The sequence below is a fragment of the Ammospiza caudacuta genome, chromosome 15 (genome assembly GCF_027887145.1).
Source record: "Ammospiza caudacuta isolate bAmmCau1 chromosome 15, bAmmCau1.pri, whole genome shotgun sequence".
NCBI lineage: Eukaryota > Metazoa > Chordata > Aves > Passeriformes > Passerellidae > Ammospiza > Ammospiza caudacuta.
The window spans coordinates 10,944,825-10,959,233 of NC_080607.1; the positions used below are offsets into that span (position 1 = coordinate 10,944,825).

At 55.9% G+C, this 14,409-nt stretch overlaps 2 protein-coding genes across 2 annotated transcripts; both read right to left on the reverse strand.

Moving 5' to 3' along the window:
- Positions 1 to 750: 750 nt before the first annotated feature.
- Positions 751 to 2,925, reverse strand: LOC131564451 (P2Y purinoceptor 1-like). The gene has a single exon (XM_058814899.1). The coding sequence runs from the start codon at positions 2,923 to 2,925 to the stop codon at positions 1,873 to 1,875; it is 1,053 nt and encodes a 350-aa protein (XP_058670882.1). The 3' UTR covers positions 751 to 1,872.
- Positions 2,926 to 7,911: 4,986 nt separating this feature from the next.
- Positions 7,912 to 12,718, reverse strand: CCN5 (cellular communication network factor 5). The gene is made up of 5 exons (XM_058814938.1): positions 12,659 to 12,718; positions 10,081 to 10,297; positions 9,209 to 9,463; positions 8,452 to 8,645; positions 7,912 to 7,978 (listed from the first exon to the last, which is right to left on the reverse strand). Exons 1-5 carry the CDS (start codon positions 12,716 to 12,718, stop codon positions 7,955 to 7,957), a joined length of 750 nt encoding a protein of 249 aa, XP_058670921.1. The 3' UTR covers positions 7,912 to 7,954.
- Between the last annotated feature and the right edge of the window lie 1,691 nt (positions 12,719 to 14,409).

The window sequence follows — 14,409 nt, forward strand, 5'->3', positions numbered from 1 at the left end:
CCTGCCTGTTTACCCAGTCCCAAAAGTTCTTCCCATGCCACAGGTGGCACCTGGGACAGGCTGGGTGCTGCCCTGGTTGCTCCAGGCACAATCCCACCCTCTGGTTCCAGGGATAAAGAGCCCTGGGAGGTTTTGAGAGGGGAGCTGTAGCATCTTAGACAGGATCCATGTGTGAAGATGGAAGAGCTGGACAGCTTTCAGAGGCGTGGGTGTTTTTTGAGGAAAGGAGAAGAGTTCAGAGCTCTGGAGAAGCCCAGATCTGAAGCATGTGTGCAAGGAGCAGGGACCAGGTCTGATCCTAATGTCTCAATCTTCCTCCTACAGAGAGAGAGAAGATCTCATTGGTGCATTTATGCTTTATTTTTGGTTTTCCTCTGGATGAGGTGGGAGCTAGACATTTCAGCACCCTGAGTGGTGCTGAGCTGACTCCTCAGTGTGTGCCTGTCACAGATCACTCCCCACTGGCTGCCTGCAGCCTCCCAGCAGTTTTCTGTCTGCAGAGCACTGGGAAGATCATCACCACTCCCTGAGCAGGCAGGCCCCTGCTCCAGCCTGCAGGCCAGCTGGCTCCCAGGCTCCCATAAAGCTTTAAAAGAAGGCAGACAACTCACAAGTGAAAGCATGAGGTGTTTATTTGCACTGCAGACATATTAACTGCACTGAAAGCCAGCTGTGCTCCCTCCTGTGCCCAGCTAAGGTGGGTCTGTGTAGGAGCAGCTGACAGAGATAAATGTCAGGAAAAGAGCACAACATCCGTCCCTGGGCCAGTGCTTTCCCAGAAAGGGCTCATTTTAACTCACAGTCCACTTCCTTCAGCTGGCCTCCAAAAGCTGCTGCTGCTGCTGCAAATCACATTATTGAATTGAAGTGTTTGAGCTGGTCATAGTGGGTAACACCAAGATAAAAATGAAAATACTGCTTGGGAGCCTCTGTTAACCTTAACAGAAGAGATCTGTCACCCCTGGTGATGATAAATCTCACCATCACATCCTGCCTTCACAAGCCTTCATGCCAGGGCTGCTTCTCTTTTTATTTGCACATCTAATTTTTACAAGTCATATCTAATGCCCTCTCAAGGCTGGATGCAAGATGCAAGCACCCACCTGAAGATTTGCAAACTCTCTTGGCATTTTCCTGCTGAAAGCAGTAGTTCAGGCTACTGCAGTCATTCACCTTCCAAAATAAAACCCCGACCAATAGCCTCCAAAAACTTTAAAATGCCCATTTGTTAGTTCTGCTATGTGCTCTTCCAAAAGAGAGGAAGTGATGCCAAAAATGTCTTTTTCTTCTGCGAAGGAGGTGGGCAGTAGAGGATCCCACAGATCCTGAAACAGCTCAATCACCCAGGAACTGGCACAGCTTGGTAATGTACTTAAAACCCGATTTTTAAATGAATATTTCCATTTCCAAAGCTCTTCCTCCACTGCAAAAATTTGCCCTCTCAGCTGTTCTGCAATGCAGGACCTCTCCTTAGGTGCAAGAGGGAATGCTGTCTCAAACCCATGTACAGTAGAGGAGGGAGGATGCAGTGGAGGGACAAGGTGTCACTCCCTCCATCCCTCAGTCACACAGGAGCTGGAAAGCAAGGGAATGTTAACCAGCTCAGCCTGCTGCAGCAGAGGCTGGAGGGAAATGCTGTGGACTGGAGCAAATGTGATCATCTCTTTCCATAGCCAAAATAGTCGGGTTGAGTAGTTTTGCTTCTGAAATCTGGTCCCAGTTTTCTCTCAGATGCTGGCAGTCCTGCCTATCCCTTGTGTGCACAGAGCCCATGATGCTGCTGTCACCATCTCTGCAAAGCAGGTGGGGGCTGCCCCCAGGGAGGCGCCAAGCACAAGCTGATGTGGCAGAAGCAGGGGGGTGTCAGGTACCTCAGAGCTTGTTAGAAGCCTCCCCCTTACAAAGAATGTCGTTCCTTTTCTCCTCAGCTGCCTGGCCAGAGGTTTTGCTCCGGAAGGGTGGCCTCAGACACTGTCTGGCACTTTGGCTGATGCTTCTCATTCGTGACCTCCAGTCTTTGCTGGTGATCACATAGAGCAGGGGGTTGAGGGCACTGTTGAGGCTGGCCAGGCCCCGAGTCACCTGGTAGGAAACATAGACATCCTTTGAAGCCTGTGTGCAGGACCCTGGTGGCCGCCAGCGAAAAAACAAGTTGAGGTTTCTGAAGATGTGGTAGGGGAGGAAGCAGATGGAAAAGAGAACCATGACGAGAATCACCAGCCCGATGCTTCTCCTCCTGAGGCTGGCGTCCACGCTGTCATTCCTGCAGAGCACGAACACCACGTGGCAGTAGCAGCCGATGATGATGAGGAACGGGATGACAAAGCCCGTCACGGTGACAGCAAAGGTGTAGGGCAAGTAAACGTGCAGGTGCTCCTGTCCTGTCGTGTCGTGGCACACCGTCCTGTTGCCGTCCGCCTTGCTGAAGGCGAGGTCGGGAGCTATCTGTGCGATGACCCAGAGCCACACCGCCACGCTGAGCCACACGGAGGAGGCGGCACCCCGGCACCTGCCTCGCACCTTCAGCGGGTGCACGATGCCCAGGTAGCGGTGGATGCTGATGCAGCTGAGGAAGCCGATGCTGGCGTACAGGTTGACGTGGAAGAGGCTGCGGGTGATGCGGCACCAGGGCTGCCCGAAGATCCACACTCTGCCTTGGCGGTAGTAGCTGACGAGGAAGGGCAGGGTGCTGACATAGAGCAGGTCGGCCAGCCCCAGGTTGCCCACCAGCAGGCTCAGGGGCTGGCGGGCACCCTCCCGGGGCCCCGTGCACAGGTGCCACAGCCCCAGCCCGTTGCCCAGCAGCCCCAGGGGGATCACGGTCAGGTACACGGCGGGCAGGAAGCGCTGGGCGAAGGCGGAATCCACGGGGCAAAGAGCCCGAGTGCCATTGCCGGGCCACGTGGAGAGAGCGTCCGCGGCCATCGGGGGCTGCGCCAGCCGTGCCTGGGTGGCAGAGGGTGGCAGAGCTCGGGGGCACCGGTGCCGCGGCAGCTCCGTGTCCTCCGGCACAGGCTGCGGCTCCCCTCGCCTCTCCGCTCCGGCTGAGCCCGGCCCGGGGCTTCAGGGCGCTGGACTTTCCCCGGGACACGGGGAGGATGTGCCGAGAGCAGCCTCGGCCGAGCGGCTTCCGCCACTCCCCCGGCGCCTCCCCCAGCCCGCTCCGAGCCGGGGTCACCCCCGGCTTGGTTCGGGGTGCCTGCAGGGAGCAGGAGGAAGGGAGGAGGCACAGGGATGCCTGAGGAGGAGAGCCAAAGCTTTCAGCCTGTTCCTGTTCTGTCCCACTCGCGGTCAGGAGAAACCTCCCAGTTATCCACACCGGGGGATGGAAGCTTGCACCCCATGAGCCTGCCATTCCTGACAGCCTGTCTCCTGGCTGTGAGGCTCACAAATAGCGGGAGGGCACTGGAAGTGTTCCATGGGGCTCCTGCTGCCATCGCCGGTGCCGCGGGCAGTGCCAGCAGGCAGAGATGCACCGGGCTGGCTGCCCCAGCACAGACAGAGATGCACCGGGCTGGCTGCCCCAGCACAGGCAGAGTGAGCCCTGCTCAGGAGCTGCCCCCTCCCTACAGCTGCTCCTGCTGCCTACTTCCATCTCCTCCCCAAGCACAAGAACTCTTTCCCCGTTCCTCCTTCGAGCCGTCCAGACCTGTGCAGGGAGGACGTGAGACGGGCTGTGCCCTTCCTTTCCCGTCACAGGAGACACCCAGATAATGCGAAACTGGACCAAGGACTAAAAGCAGCGACCCCAAAGCAGACCCCGAGGAAGGGCAGCCCCTATCGCATTGCTGAGCCGCTGCTGCAGCATAAACGGGGCCAGAAGTCACTCGGATCTGCAGGCGCGGAAGCTGACGGGGAAGCAATGAGAGGTTTACCCTGAAAAGCCATTTCGACCTTGGGGAAACGGCTTGAGGTGAAGGGCTAGGCTCTGGAGAGACCGCGTCCGCTTGCTTTCCGGGAATTGAATCCGGGCAGGGGCGGGAGGAGGCTGGTATCTCACCGGCCAGTGGGGAGGAGGAGGAGGAGGAGGAGGGAGGCTGAGTCCAGCCCAGCCATCCCGACCCGCGTCCATCCCTCCCCGGGAGCGGCCGAGCATCTCCTCTGGACCACGCTCGGGGACACGGTGGGCAGGCCCAAGAGGCAGAAGGGATGGGGGTTAGCTGAGTGTTGAGGGTACCAGTGTGTTTGTTGACTTCAGAAAGCGCTTGCCGGAGCAGATAAGCGGTGGGAAACGTGTGTTATTTCCTGCCGGTGCAGTAAAATCTCACCGTTATGGGTGTGCCGCCGAGAAGGTGAAGTGTGGAACTGTTTCCTTGTGGTGAACATACGGCTTTGCTGCGGTTTGCAGATGCTCTGGTGGGTGTGTGCCGCTGGAGTGACAGCATCAGGGGGGTCCTTGGGGCTGCACCCCTCAGGGAAGTGACCCCGTCCTGCCCTGCTCCTGCCCTGCTCCTGCCCTCTTTGTCTTTGTGTGCTTCAGCTGCTCCTGCAGCCTGGGCTCGGGGTGGCACTTGCAGAGCAACTTTATGGAGCTGTGGAAGGGCAGCAAGACGAGAAGAACAGGAACTTCCCCAGAGCATCAACCTTTAGGGAAACTGAGGCAGAGACAGCAGCTGGCTGGGAGGGCTTCTGTGATCATGGGAAGGGTTATGAGCTGCTCTCAGCAATGAGAGCAATTTCCCTGTCCCAAGAATGAAAGCTTGGAGTTGGTGCCTCCTGCTGTGGGAAGAGAGGAGCAGGGCAGGGCATGGGGATCTCTGTCCATGGGGAGAGCCCCATGCCCTCCACATCTCCTGTTCCCTGGACCCTTTGGAGGCACAATCACAGAGCTTTTCCCTTGTGCCTGCCTCCTGTGTGTTTTAGGTGTTCATTTGACCCATGGTGTCACTCACAGTCCAGGTGCTACTGCCAGCTCTGCCCAAACATCCTGCATGAGGATGCTCCCCTCTGGCTCCTGGCTCTGGCAAGCAGCAGCAGTGCTGATGTCAGGATGAGAACACAGGGCCAAGACAGCTCCTGCAAACACAAAACCTGAATCATGTGTTTCCAGGAAAAATAAAAAAAAACATTTGATCTACTTGATTCTTTTTTTTCAGTTGAGCACCGCATTCCTGTGCTCAGTTTCTGAAAATGTTTCACCTATAACAAGGGGCTCATCCAGCCCTCTCTCACCCAATTCTCTGCATTTAAAATCATCAATAATGAGAATGGCTTGGAACAGCAATTCTGATGCATGTTGTTTACTCATCCAGCGGGACAGTTTTCCTTCAGCTGCTGCGTGTGCTTGCACAGAAATGAGCTGTGCTCTGCTGCTCATCACTGGCTCACGAGTGTGGTTGGCGCATCCCAGGCTGTGTGCAGATGTGCCTTGAGGATAGGAGTGAATTTTCTTTCAGTTTGGGGATTTTTATCCTTACACATCACTTGTGGATGGGGTGGAATATTCCTCTGTTGCCCCACATGAGCAGGCAAAGCCAGGACCCTGCGTCAGAGCCTCAAATAACCACGTTTCCAGGGTAGCAGGGCTTTAGAGAGAAATATTGAGAGACTAGCAATCAAACTGCAAGAGCCGATTTCCCTGTATTCATAGGGAAAAATAACTCTGATTTATTTGGAATCATTAATTCATTATTTAGATGCTTAGTGAATCAGAGAGACATTCTGCAGGGAAAAAAAAAAAAAGATAATTATAGCAGAGGTGTGTTGAGTCATTTGTGTTTGAGATGAGAATTGCAGGTTGCTGCCTAAAAAGTGACCTTCTGATTTTTACCATCATCCAGAGGTGGCTAGGCAGGATCTGGGAGTGTGTGACAGCCCCGGCAGCTCACCCAGCCTTGGTGGCCGAGTCCCAACATGCTTGAACAAGAACTGGCTTAGGACCAGGATTTTCAGTACCCACAATGTGTTTTTCCATGTCAGTCGAGGATTGTGGTAGGTTTGAAGTCTACATGAGCTTTGGGTCACCACTTGTTTGGCATTGCCACCAGAGAACTGAAAAAGCCAACCCAAGCTGTTTGTTCTGCAATTTGCTGCCTTGTGGAGGTTCACCATGTGCCCCACATCAAACAGAATTAATGATTTGTATTCAGGCTGAGCACCAGATGATTGCAGTAAATAATTCTCTTTGTAGGCAATATATTACTGCAAGAGCAGTGAGGTTTCTTTTTTTCTTTCTCTTTTTTTTTTTTTTTTTTTACCCCCATGAGGTGGCTGAGCCACATCCTTTACTTTCATTTTCTTTTCAGTTCTTGCAGAGCCTGAGGGAATGAATGAGCTGCCTTGGGCCTGCTGCATTTCTGCTGCTGCAGGGGAGGCTTTTCCTTGGGCTGGAGAGAGGAGCTCCCCCTGCCATTCAGGCTCTGGTCCCTTCAGCCCCAGACCTGCCCTGCTCAGGAGCACAGTGAGCTGGGGATGGTGCTGCACCACGCTGGGGAAATCCCAGCCCAGAGGAATGGAGGAAGTGTGGGCCTGGCAGTAGGAGGGATGAGCTACAGGGGAGTTTGGGCGTTGATTTTTGGGAGCTAAGAGGCTGTTCCTGTGGCTGCAGACACAGCAGCAGTGCCATGCCCTGCCCTGCCCTCCTGCACATCCCAGCACTGGAGACCTGGGCACTGCTATGGCCAGTGCTGTGCCATCAGCAGAGCTTATGGCTGGGTTAGAGTGAAGGATTTAACCCAGGATGTAATAAATTGTAATATTGTGTTCAGTGCTTTGATTCACATTGTTTTCTTTTTCCTTCTCTTACTCTAAGCAGCCTGAACTGAGGTGCCTCCAAGCTGCCCCACCCTGTGCCAGGACTTTCCTGCGCCCACTGAGCTGGCCCTGAGCAGCAGGGCTGGGCTCGCCCTGCACACGCAAGCTCCACTCCTGGACGAGCACATCTTTATTTTTAGTTCCAGAAATACCCATCTAAGAAGTCCATCTCTCACCTGGACGCCTCACCCAAACCGCGGCTCCTTCCAGCTGCGCGTTCCCTCCGCACATCTGTGCGAGGCGTTAGAGGGCATTTGGGTTTCACTTTCCATCACCCAGAAGCACTTTTCCCTGGGACAAAGTACAGCCAGAGCAGCCGAGCAGCTCTCCTGCGCCGACTCCTGCATGGCTGGAGCAGCTCCAGCCCGTCGGGAGACGGCCCCGACTCATCTTTGCGATTTGTTTTCCCTTTTCCCTGCTTCTCCCTTGGCCCCGGCTCGCGGGGAATGTGCTTGGATGGCAGGCGGGTCTGTCTGCTGCTGTCTGAGCTCCTGGCTTGCCGAAGCCCTGCCAAACCACCAGAGGAGGAGGCCAGGCAGAGCGGGAAGGCTCGTGTTTATTCTGGAGGGATGAGGGGAAGGTGAGTTAGAGCTGCCATCAGCGGGACCCTGCCCGTGCCCGAGAAGGCAGGGTGGGTACCGTGGGCTGGCTGAGCTCCTGCGTGGCTGAGCAGCTCAGCCTGGTGTGGCAGTGACTTGTGGAGTCACAGGGAGCTCGATGACCTGCTCCCTCCCTGGGGGGCCAGGGCGTGAGGGTTCCCTGCAGGGATTTTGGCTTCCAGGTGCTGGAGATGGTCTCTCCCGAAGTCCCTGCAAAGCAGAGCTGTGTGATGTGGCAGAGAAGCAGCCCACCTCTTCAGAAGCCTCACTGCTCCAGGAAAAGACCAATTCCTGGTTTCTTGGGTGGTTTATGCTTGGAACAGGATTTCCCCATTTCCCATTTCATTCAGCCTAAGGAACTCGGAATGCTGCCCAGTACCCCTGCCTGGGGCAGCGGGGTGTGCAGAGGAGGCAGGTGATGGGTGACACAGGGATCTTGTTCTCTGTTTCCAGCCTCCTTTGCAGCCAAAGTCCATCATTTCTTCTCTGTTTTCCCAGTGGAAACACCCTCCATCTTCACCATAATCACAGTGCCATGGGTTTGCGCCTGACTCTTTGCAGGATGAGGCGTTGCCTTCAGGGTGAATCCAGGGTGGGCACAGCTACAAACGACCTCCTCTTGCCCTCTGGAAAGGCAGAATGGAGATCAGTGGGGACATGGGGAGGGCTGGTGGTGAGTACCCTGCATGTAGCATGGCAGTGCAGGGGGAAAGAATTGGGCAGAAAGTGCCACCTGCACACCAGAAAGGCAGAGTAGCACTGTGTCCACACTGGGGTTGTGCCAGGCTAATGAAGGGTGGCAGAAGCACCTCCCGTGTGTGCCCAGGGAGCCAGGCAGGAGCTGCAAATCCATCTCTGGCCGTAGGGGCAGAGCTCACCCGCGTGACATCCACAGAGCTCCTGGATTCAAACATCCAGAGACCCCAACATTCTGGTCAGCACCTCCATGGGCTGTCTCAGGAGATGGCTTATGTGTCCTGAGACACGCTCAGCTCGTGGCTGAGGAGGGCTGATGGGGGCCCACAGGTAAGAATTGCTGGCCTTCCCTTTGTCATCACCCGTGTGCCCCCCGGAGGAGCAGCCCCCCAGCCCCACTCACCGCGGGCAGCGCTGCGGGCAGGGCCGGGCAGGGCCCGGCCGAGCAGAGGCGCCGCTGGGTCTCCAGGCGGCACAGGCGGTTCTGGTTGGACACGCGGCTGGCAAAGCCCAGCCCGCAGGTGGCCGAGCAGGGGCTCCACTCCGTGCCCCACGGCGGGCAGGGGTACCGCAGCAGCGGGGACACCGCCCCGGGGGCTGCAAGACACGACACGGGAGAAAGGGGGTTGGAGGCAGGTGATGTGCACGCTGTGGTGCTGCAGGTAAAGAGACCTGGGAGGTGTCCCCTGCTGGCATTTCACAGCCTGGGGTGAAGGAGCCATCCCCAGAGATTCGCGTGGGCATCCCTGTCGCAGACATCTTTTATGAGAAATCATTTCCTTAGGATTTTTCCTCCTGAGAAGCTGAGAGGCCTCAGGAACAAAATGTAAACAATGGTTATCTGCTGCTGTGGAATGCAACAGGTGCATCTGTGATTGGTCCATGTTGGTTGTTTGTAATTAATGGCCAATCACAGTCCAGCTGGCTCGGGCAGAGAGTCCGAGACAGAATGTTATCATTCTTTGCTATTCTATTCTTAGCTAGCCTTCTGATGAAATCTTTTCTTGTATTCTTTTAGTATAGTTTTAATGTAATATATATCATAAAATAATAAACCAAGCCTTCTGAAACATGGAGTCAGACCCTCATCTCTTCCCTCAACCAAAAACCCCTGTGAACACCGTCACACATCCCCTCCTTGGTGCTGCCCTGCATCTCACCTGCCCTGGCATCGCGGGGCAGGGGCTGCTCCCAGGCACCTTCGCAGACCCACTCGGGGCAGCATTTCCCTGGGATCTCCACGCGCCGGGGGAAGGGGCAGTCGGGGCTTGGCAGCCGCACGTCCTCCTGGCACAGCGGGATGCAGGTGAAGCCCCCGTCCAGGCAGTGGCACTGGATCTTGCAGCTGGGCTGGAAAACCTCCCCGTCTCGGTAGAGCCGGCCATTCACCTCGCAGCCCTCCTCATCGTCCTCAACTGCAAGAGTCAGCAGGGGAGCCCGTGAGGGACAGAGGGACAGAGGGACAGAGAGATGGGGATGGCAGGGGCAGTGCTGGGGGTAACTGTGGGGCTGGACAAAGGGATTGAGGTGGGGGGATCAAAGAATTGATCAAGTGGTGTGCAGGGCAGACATGGGTGTGCAGCAGCATGTTCATCACTCAGTCCCCTCCCCTTCCCTGGCTTTTCATCTCTCTGTTTTTTCAAAGCTTCAGCTCACAAGCTGTGAGAACCCCCCTGCCCTTTGGCTCTGACCCTGCCTACAGAATTTCCAGGCTGGGAAAAGTTTCTCTGAGATTCCTCTGCAGGACCCCCAGGCTCCAGCCTTGGCATCCCTGGAACCCACTGTCCATTGTCACTGAAACCACCCTGAATTCTCAGCCAGAAAGCAGCACAAGAGCTGGCAGGAGATGGGGCACAGCCCCACGGCCAAGCTGCATGCACCATCCTCAGGAAAGCTGCTCTCCCAGCCTCACCCCCTCCCCTGGTGGTGCTGAGGGATGTCTGTAGCCATGTGAGGCCATGGCTGGAGCGGGGGTCTGTGCTGGGCTGGATTCTGGGGGTACCCCCGGGGAAAGGGGACACCCTGTGCTCACAGTTGCAGGTGCCTGCTGTCCCCGCAGGTGCTGAGCTGTAGTCACAGACGAGGCCCTGGCTCTGGTCACAGACGTGCAGGAAGTCGCAGGGCTCTCCCAGGCGCCGGGCACAGACCTTGCAGCAGCCACAGCCATCCAGGACCAGCGGGGAGCCGCGGGGACAGCGCGGTGGCACCCAGGGACAGTAGCAGGGCCGCCGGCACAGCTGGGCACAAACCTGTGGGGGCAAAATCCATACGGGTGGTTTTGGCTAGCAGCTGCTTTGTCACTGGGACAGCCAGGTAACTTTTGTCACTGGGACAGCCAGGTAAGTTTGTCTTAGCCATGGGGACATATTTTTGGTGAAGGGAGGCCCCAAATCTATGGGAATATCTCAAAGCATCCTGGAAAGCTACAAAGCTACTGTCCCCTTTGAAGGGCACCTATGGAAAACCATGGAGAATCAAGGATGCTCAGAGGCTCAGCACTCTGAAAGATGGGGTCTTTAGTGTGCCACTGCTCTGAACACACAGGAGAATGGAGTTACAAGGTGAACAACCCAGGCAGTGGTGGTTATTTAGTGAGGTCAGCAGCCCCAAACAGCCCTGTGGGAGAGAGGAAGGGAGGGAGGTAAAGCATCCCACCCCCATGCCTGCCCCCAAGGCAGCAGGCTGTGGCCAGCCCAGGAGAGGTGGCTTTGCACCTGAATTCACGTGGGGAGTGCACAGCACCTCATTCCTTACAGTCTCAAGAGCTCTCATTCATGCCAAAACCAGGACATTGCACCAGCAGTGGGGATCTGAAGCCAGGCAGAGCTCACTGCAATCCTCACTGGGCCAGCTGCATCCTCTGCTTGTCCCTGGCTGCAGTATCCTCACCTAGCCTGGCCCACTGGGCAAGGAGCCCAGAGATAGGCACGTTTCAAGGACTGGGAGCTGTTTTCCCTTGTGCCTGGACTGAGTAATCCCTTTGGCAGGGCTGTGCACTGCAGTCCTCTGCCTGCTCAGCCAATTGTCTGCCAGGGAGGTGCCCACAGGAGTTCACCTGGGCAGGTGGATTTTATACCCTTGGCTCATCCTGCTTGCACAACCACCCTGGCCCCACCAGCTCTTTTAGGCAGCTCTTGGGCTCCCATCATGTCACATGTGACAGAGCTATTGCACATAGAGCCTGAAGCCACAAGAGCTGGCTCTGCAGTTTGGGAGTGAATCCTCTGCTAGTGAATCCTCTGCTAGTGAATCTGCAGTTTGGGAGTGAATTCTTCACCAGTGCTGGCCTGACAGTGCTGAGAGCCCCCTGGCAGCCCTGCTGCTCAGCACCATGCACATACTGCTGGATGCAGGGCCAGCACAGCAAACCTGCAGCCAAAACATTCATCCCTGCCCTGGTCTAGGTACTGCTGTGACTGCTGAGTCTGCCAGGAGATCAATGGGCTCAGCCAGACCATGTAGGTTTTAGATACCACTTTTCTTTTTCTTTCAGTTTCTCCCAGGGGCACCGGGTCTGACATGATGAGTCAGACAGACAGGGTGGCTCCTGCTGCTCTATCTGTTCCCCATTTGCAGCAGTTCAGATGCTTTTCCTGGGCCTGTAGGAGTGTCAGTGCCAATAACTGGAGTTAAAATATGGATTGGGATGGGGTAATCTGGGTCTTGTCCTAGTTCTGCCAGTGAGCAGCATTATTAATGTGGCAGGGACTGAGGGACTGGCTGTGGTGGCCAGGTTTGGGCTGGCAGCACGATGGCCCTTGGTGATTCTCCAGGCACTTGTGAGCACCTGGGGCAGGAATCACTGCTCTGTTACAGCTTGCCAAGGGCATTTTTCATCTTTCAGGAGGTTGTTATTACAAATCAATGTTTTAGAAAGATTAGCCAAGCCATAAATCCATTTCTCCCTGCTCCTTGTAATTTACTTGTCTTTAGATGACAATGTGGCTTCTGTCAGAGATCTGAACTCTGGGAAAAGAGTCAAATAGGCATGACATGGCCACAACATCCCTGCCTGGGGATTCAGGCAGCAATTAGAAATTGGAGCTGAGATGCCCGACATTTTTCAACATTCCTGTTCTCTGCACAGGCAAATACTTTCACACGGAGTCCAAGAGAAAAAAAAAAATAAAATTAATAAAACCTCTACAACAACCCCAATCCCATTGGAGGCACTGGCTTGGCGTGAGCATTCCGAGAAGTGGGGAGAGCTGAGTAATGCCAGGGCTGGTGCTCGTGGCTTGGCCCCTGCCTCGGGAGCCTGGGCGGGGATGGAGGAGCCTGCAGGAGCCCGGAGGAGCCCGGAGGAGCCTGGAGGAGCCGCTGCCGCCCCGCTGCTGCTCGCTGCCTGCCGGGGACCGAGCGCGGAGAGCGGCAGGGGCGCGCAGCGCATTGCCGGCATTCCTGTGCGCTCCGGGCATTCACGGCGAGCCTCGGGCCCAGGAACGCTCCGACCCCGCTGCTTCATCCCAAACTCCTCTCCGAGCACAGCTCTGCCCCCTGCATCAGCACAGCCCGGCTGCCGGGCTCAGGGGTGGTGACACCCCATCCCTCCTGCAGCCCTCTCCGGGGGCTCCTCGGCTGAAGCTGCCCCGGTGCCCCGAGTGCCTTACCTTGGAGAGGATGCAGAGCAGGGAGAGGAACAGGAGCTGCTTCTCCAGCTGGAGGCTCATGCTGCTCTCCCCGTGCCACTTCAGCACATCACCCCCCAGGCAGTTTGGAGGCAGTGTTCGCAGGTTTTTAAAGCCCAGAGTAGGTCCTGCTGGTGTTTATACTCTCCCTGCTCTGATGTCACTCACAGGCTCCAATATAAACATGAGTAGGTTTGGACAGGCCTCAAGATTTTCTTTTTTTCCTTTCTTTTTTTTTTTTTTTTATTTTTTTTTATTTTTTATTTCCAGCCCACATTCCAGCTGCCATTTCCAGTCTTCTCAAGGTGAGAATATGCTGTCCACAGGGACGAGAAGTGAAGGGAAGGGATGCTGTGCTGTCCCTGGAGAGCAGGTTGGGGAACCAGGCTGCTGGGGTGATCCAGCTCCTTTCCCCTAGCCTGGCAGGGAAGCTTCATGCCCTGTCCTGCTGATCAAAGTCGGGCCAGGCAGAGCTGGCACCTTCCCCCTGGGATTTGAAGGGGTTGGCAGGGCTGTCCCTGCTGCTGCTGTGGGACAGTGCTGTGACCAGGCAACAACAGGACGTCCACCCCTGTATTTAATGCATGGCAGGCTGTGGAAGAGGGGTCGCCCAAAGGAGCTGGAAATGGATTTGATGTGGTGGTGCTGCCACATCATCCCCACCCTGAGAGGGACTGTGGCCACCTGGGGAGGCTGTGGGGTGGGGTGGGATGGTTGGATGCACACTGTGTTACATTGTCTTGATGCAGAGAATGCTGCAGTCAGACCCTGCTGATTTCAAACCTTTTAAATGCAAATTCAGCCCCTGAAGTATTATGATAATATTAATCAATTGTGAGAATTAGAAATCCAAGTTTGGGGAGGAAAAGCAGGTGTCCAACCATTGCCTCCCAATGCTTTCTCATTCTGCCCCGTGCAAGCTTTTCTCTTGTCCCCTGTGACTGAGGATGTGAGGCTGGCTCTTAGGAAAGACAAACCTTAGCACCTCAAGACCTACACTAGACAGAGCCACTTCCCCATATTCCCATTCCCAAACCTTATCACAAGATATGAGAGGACAACTTGTGAGCCCAGAGCTCAAAGGATGCAGGATGTCCTGCAGCTCTCCCTGGCTCCTGCAGGATGAGTTCTGGGGCCAGGACTGCTGCTCCTGTGCTGGCCAGGGGATGATCCTGGTGGCTGTGCTCAGAGTGATGAGAACTGCTGCTGGATATCAGGTCTGTGATGGCCAACACACAGGAGCTGCTGGCTGCTACAAGTAGAACACCAACACCACACAGCCAAGGGTGATGCTCCATCTCTCCCTCTGGCCTTTTCTCCCTCTGTTTTGCTTTTGTGAATCAGGTTCTCAGTCACCTGAGCAGCAATCCTGGCCTCAGCTCCATATTTTCTAGAGCCTGGAGGGCAGGGCATGGAGCAGGGTGGGCACAGCCCGGCAGGAGCAGGGCAGGGTGAGCTCTCACCACCCCAAATCTCTGCTGTGGCTGTGCTTCATTAGCTGCAGCCAGGCTGTCAACGAGGTCATGGCAGCTTGTGGGAGCACCAGGACACTTTCCAAAGGCTGCTGTCACTATGCAAGGGCCAGAGCCCCTGCTCTGCATGGTGGAGCCCCAGCTCTGTGCATCACCCAGGCCATGCCTGGAGGTCAGGGAGCTGCTCTGGAGCCCTGCCTGTGGCAGGGGAGGAATGAGGAGGGCACATTGCTCTGAACTCACTGGCAGGGGGTGGTTCAG

What these genes read in the sequence shown, in the direction of transcription:
- LOC131564451 (XM_058814899.1), bottom strand. Translation starts at nt 2,925, where the DNA reads ATGGCCGCGGACGCTCTCTCCACGTGGCCCGGCAATGGCACTCGGGCT.
- CCN5 (XM_058814938.1), bottom strand. Translation starts at nt 12,718, where the DNA reads ATGAGCCTCCAGCTGGAGAAGCAGCTCCTGTTCCTCTCCCTGCTCTGC. An exon ending in GACAGCAGGCACCTGCAACT is followed by an intron (nt 9,464 to 10,080) that starts GTGAGCACAGGG and finishes TGACTCTTGCAG; the next exon opens with TTGAGGACGATGAGGAGGGC. An exon ending in TGCCCGCAGCGCTGCCCGCG is followed by an intron (nt 7,979 to 8,451) that starts GTGAGTGGGGCT and finishes CTGCCTTTCCAG; the next exon opens with AGGGCAAGAGGAGGTCGTTT.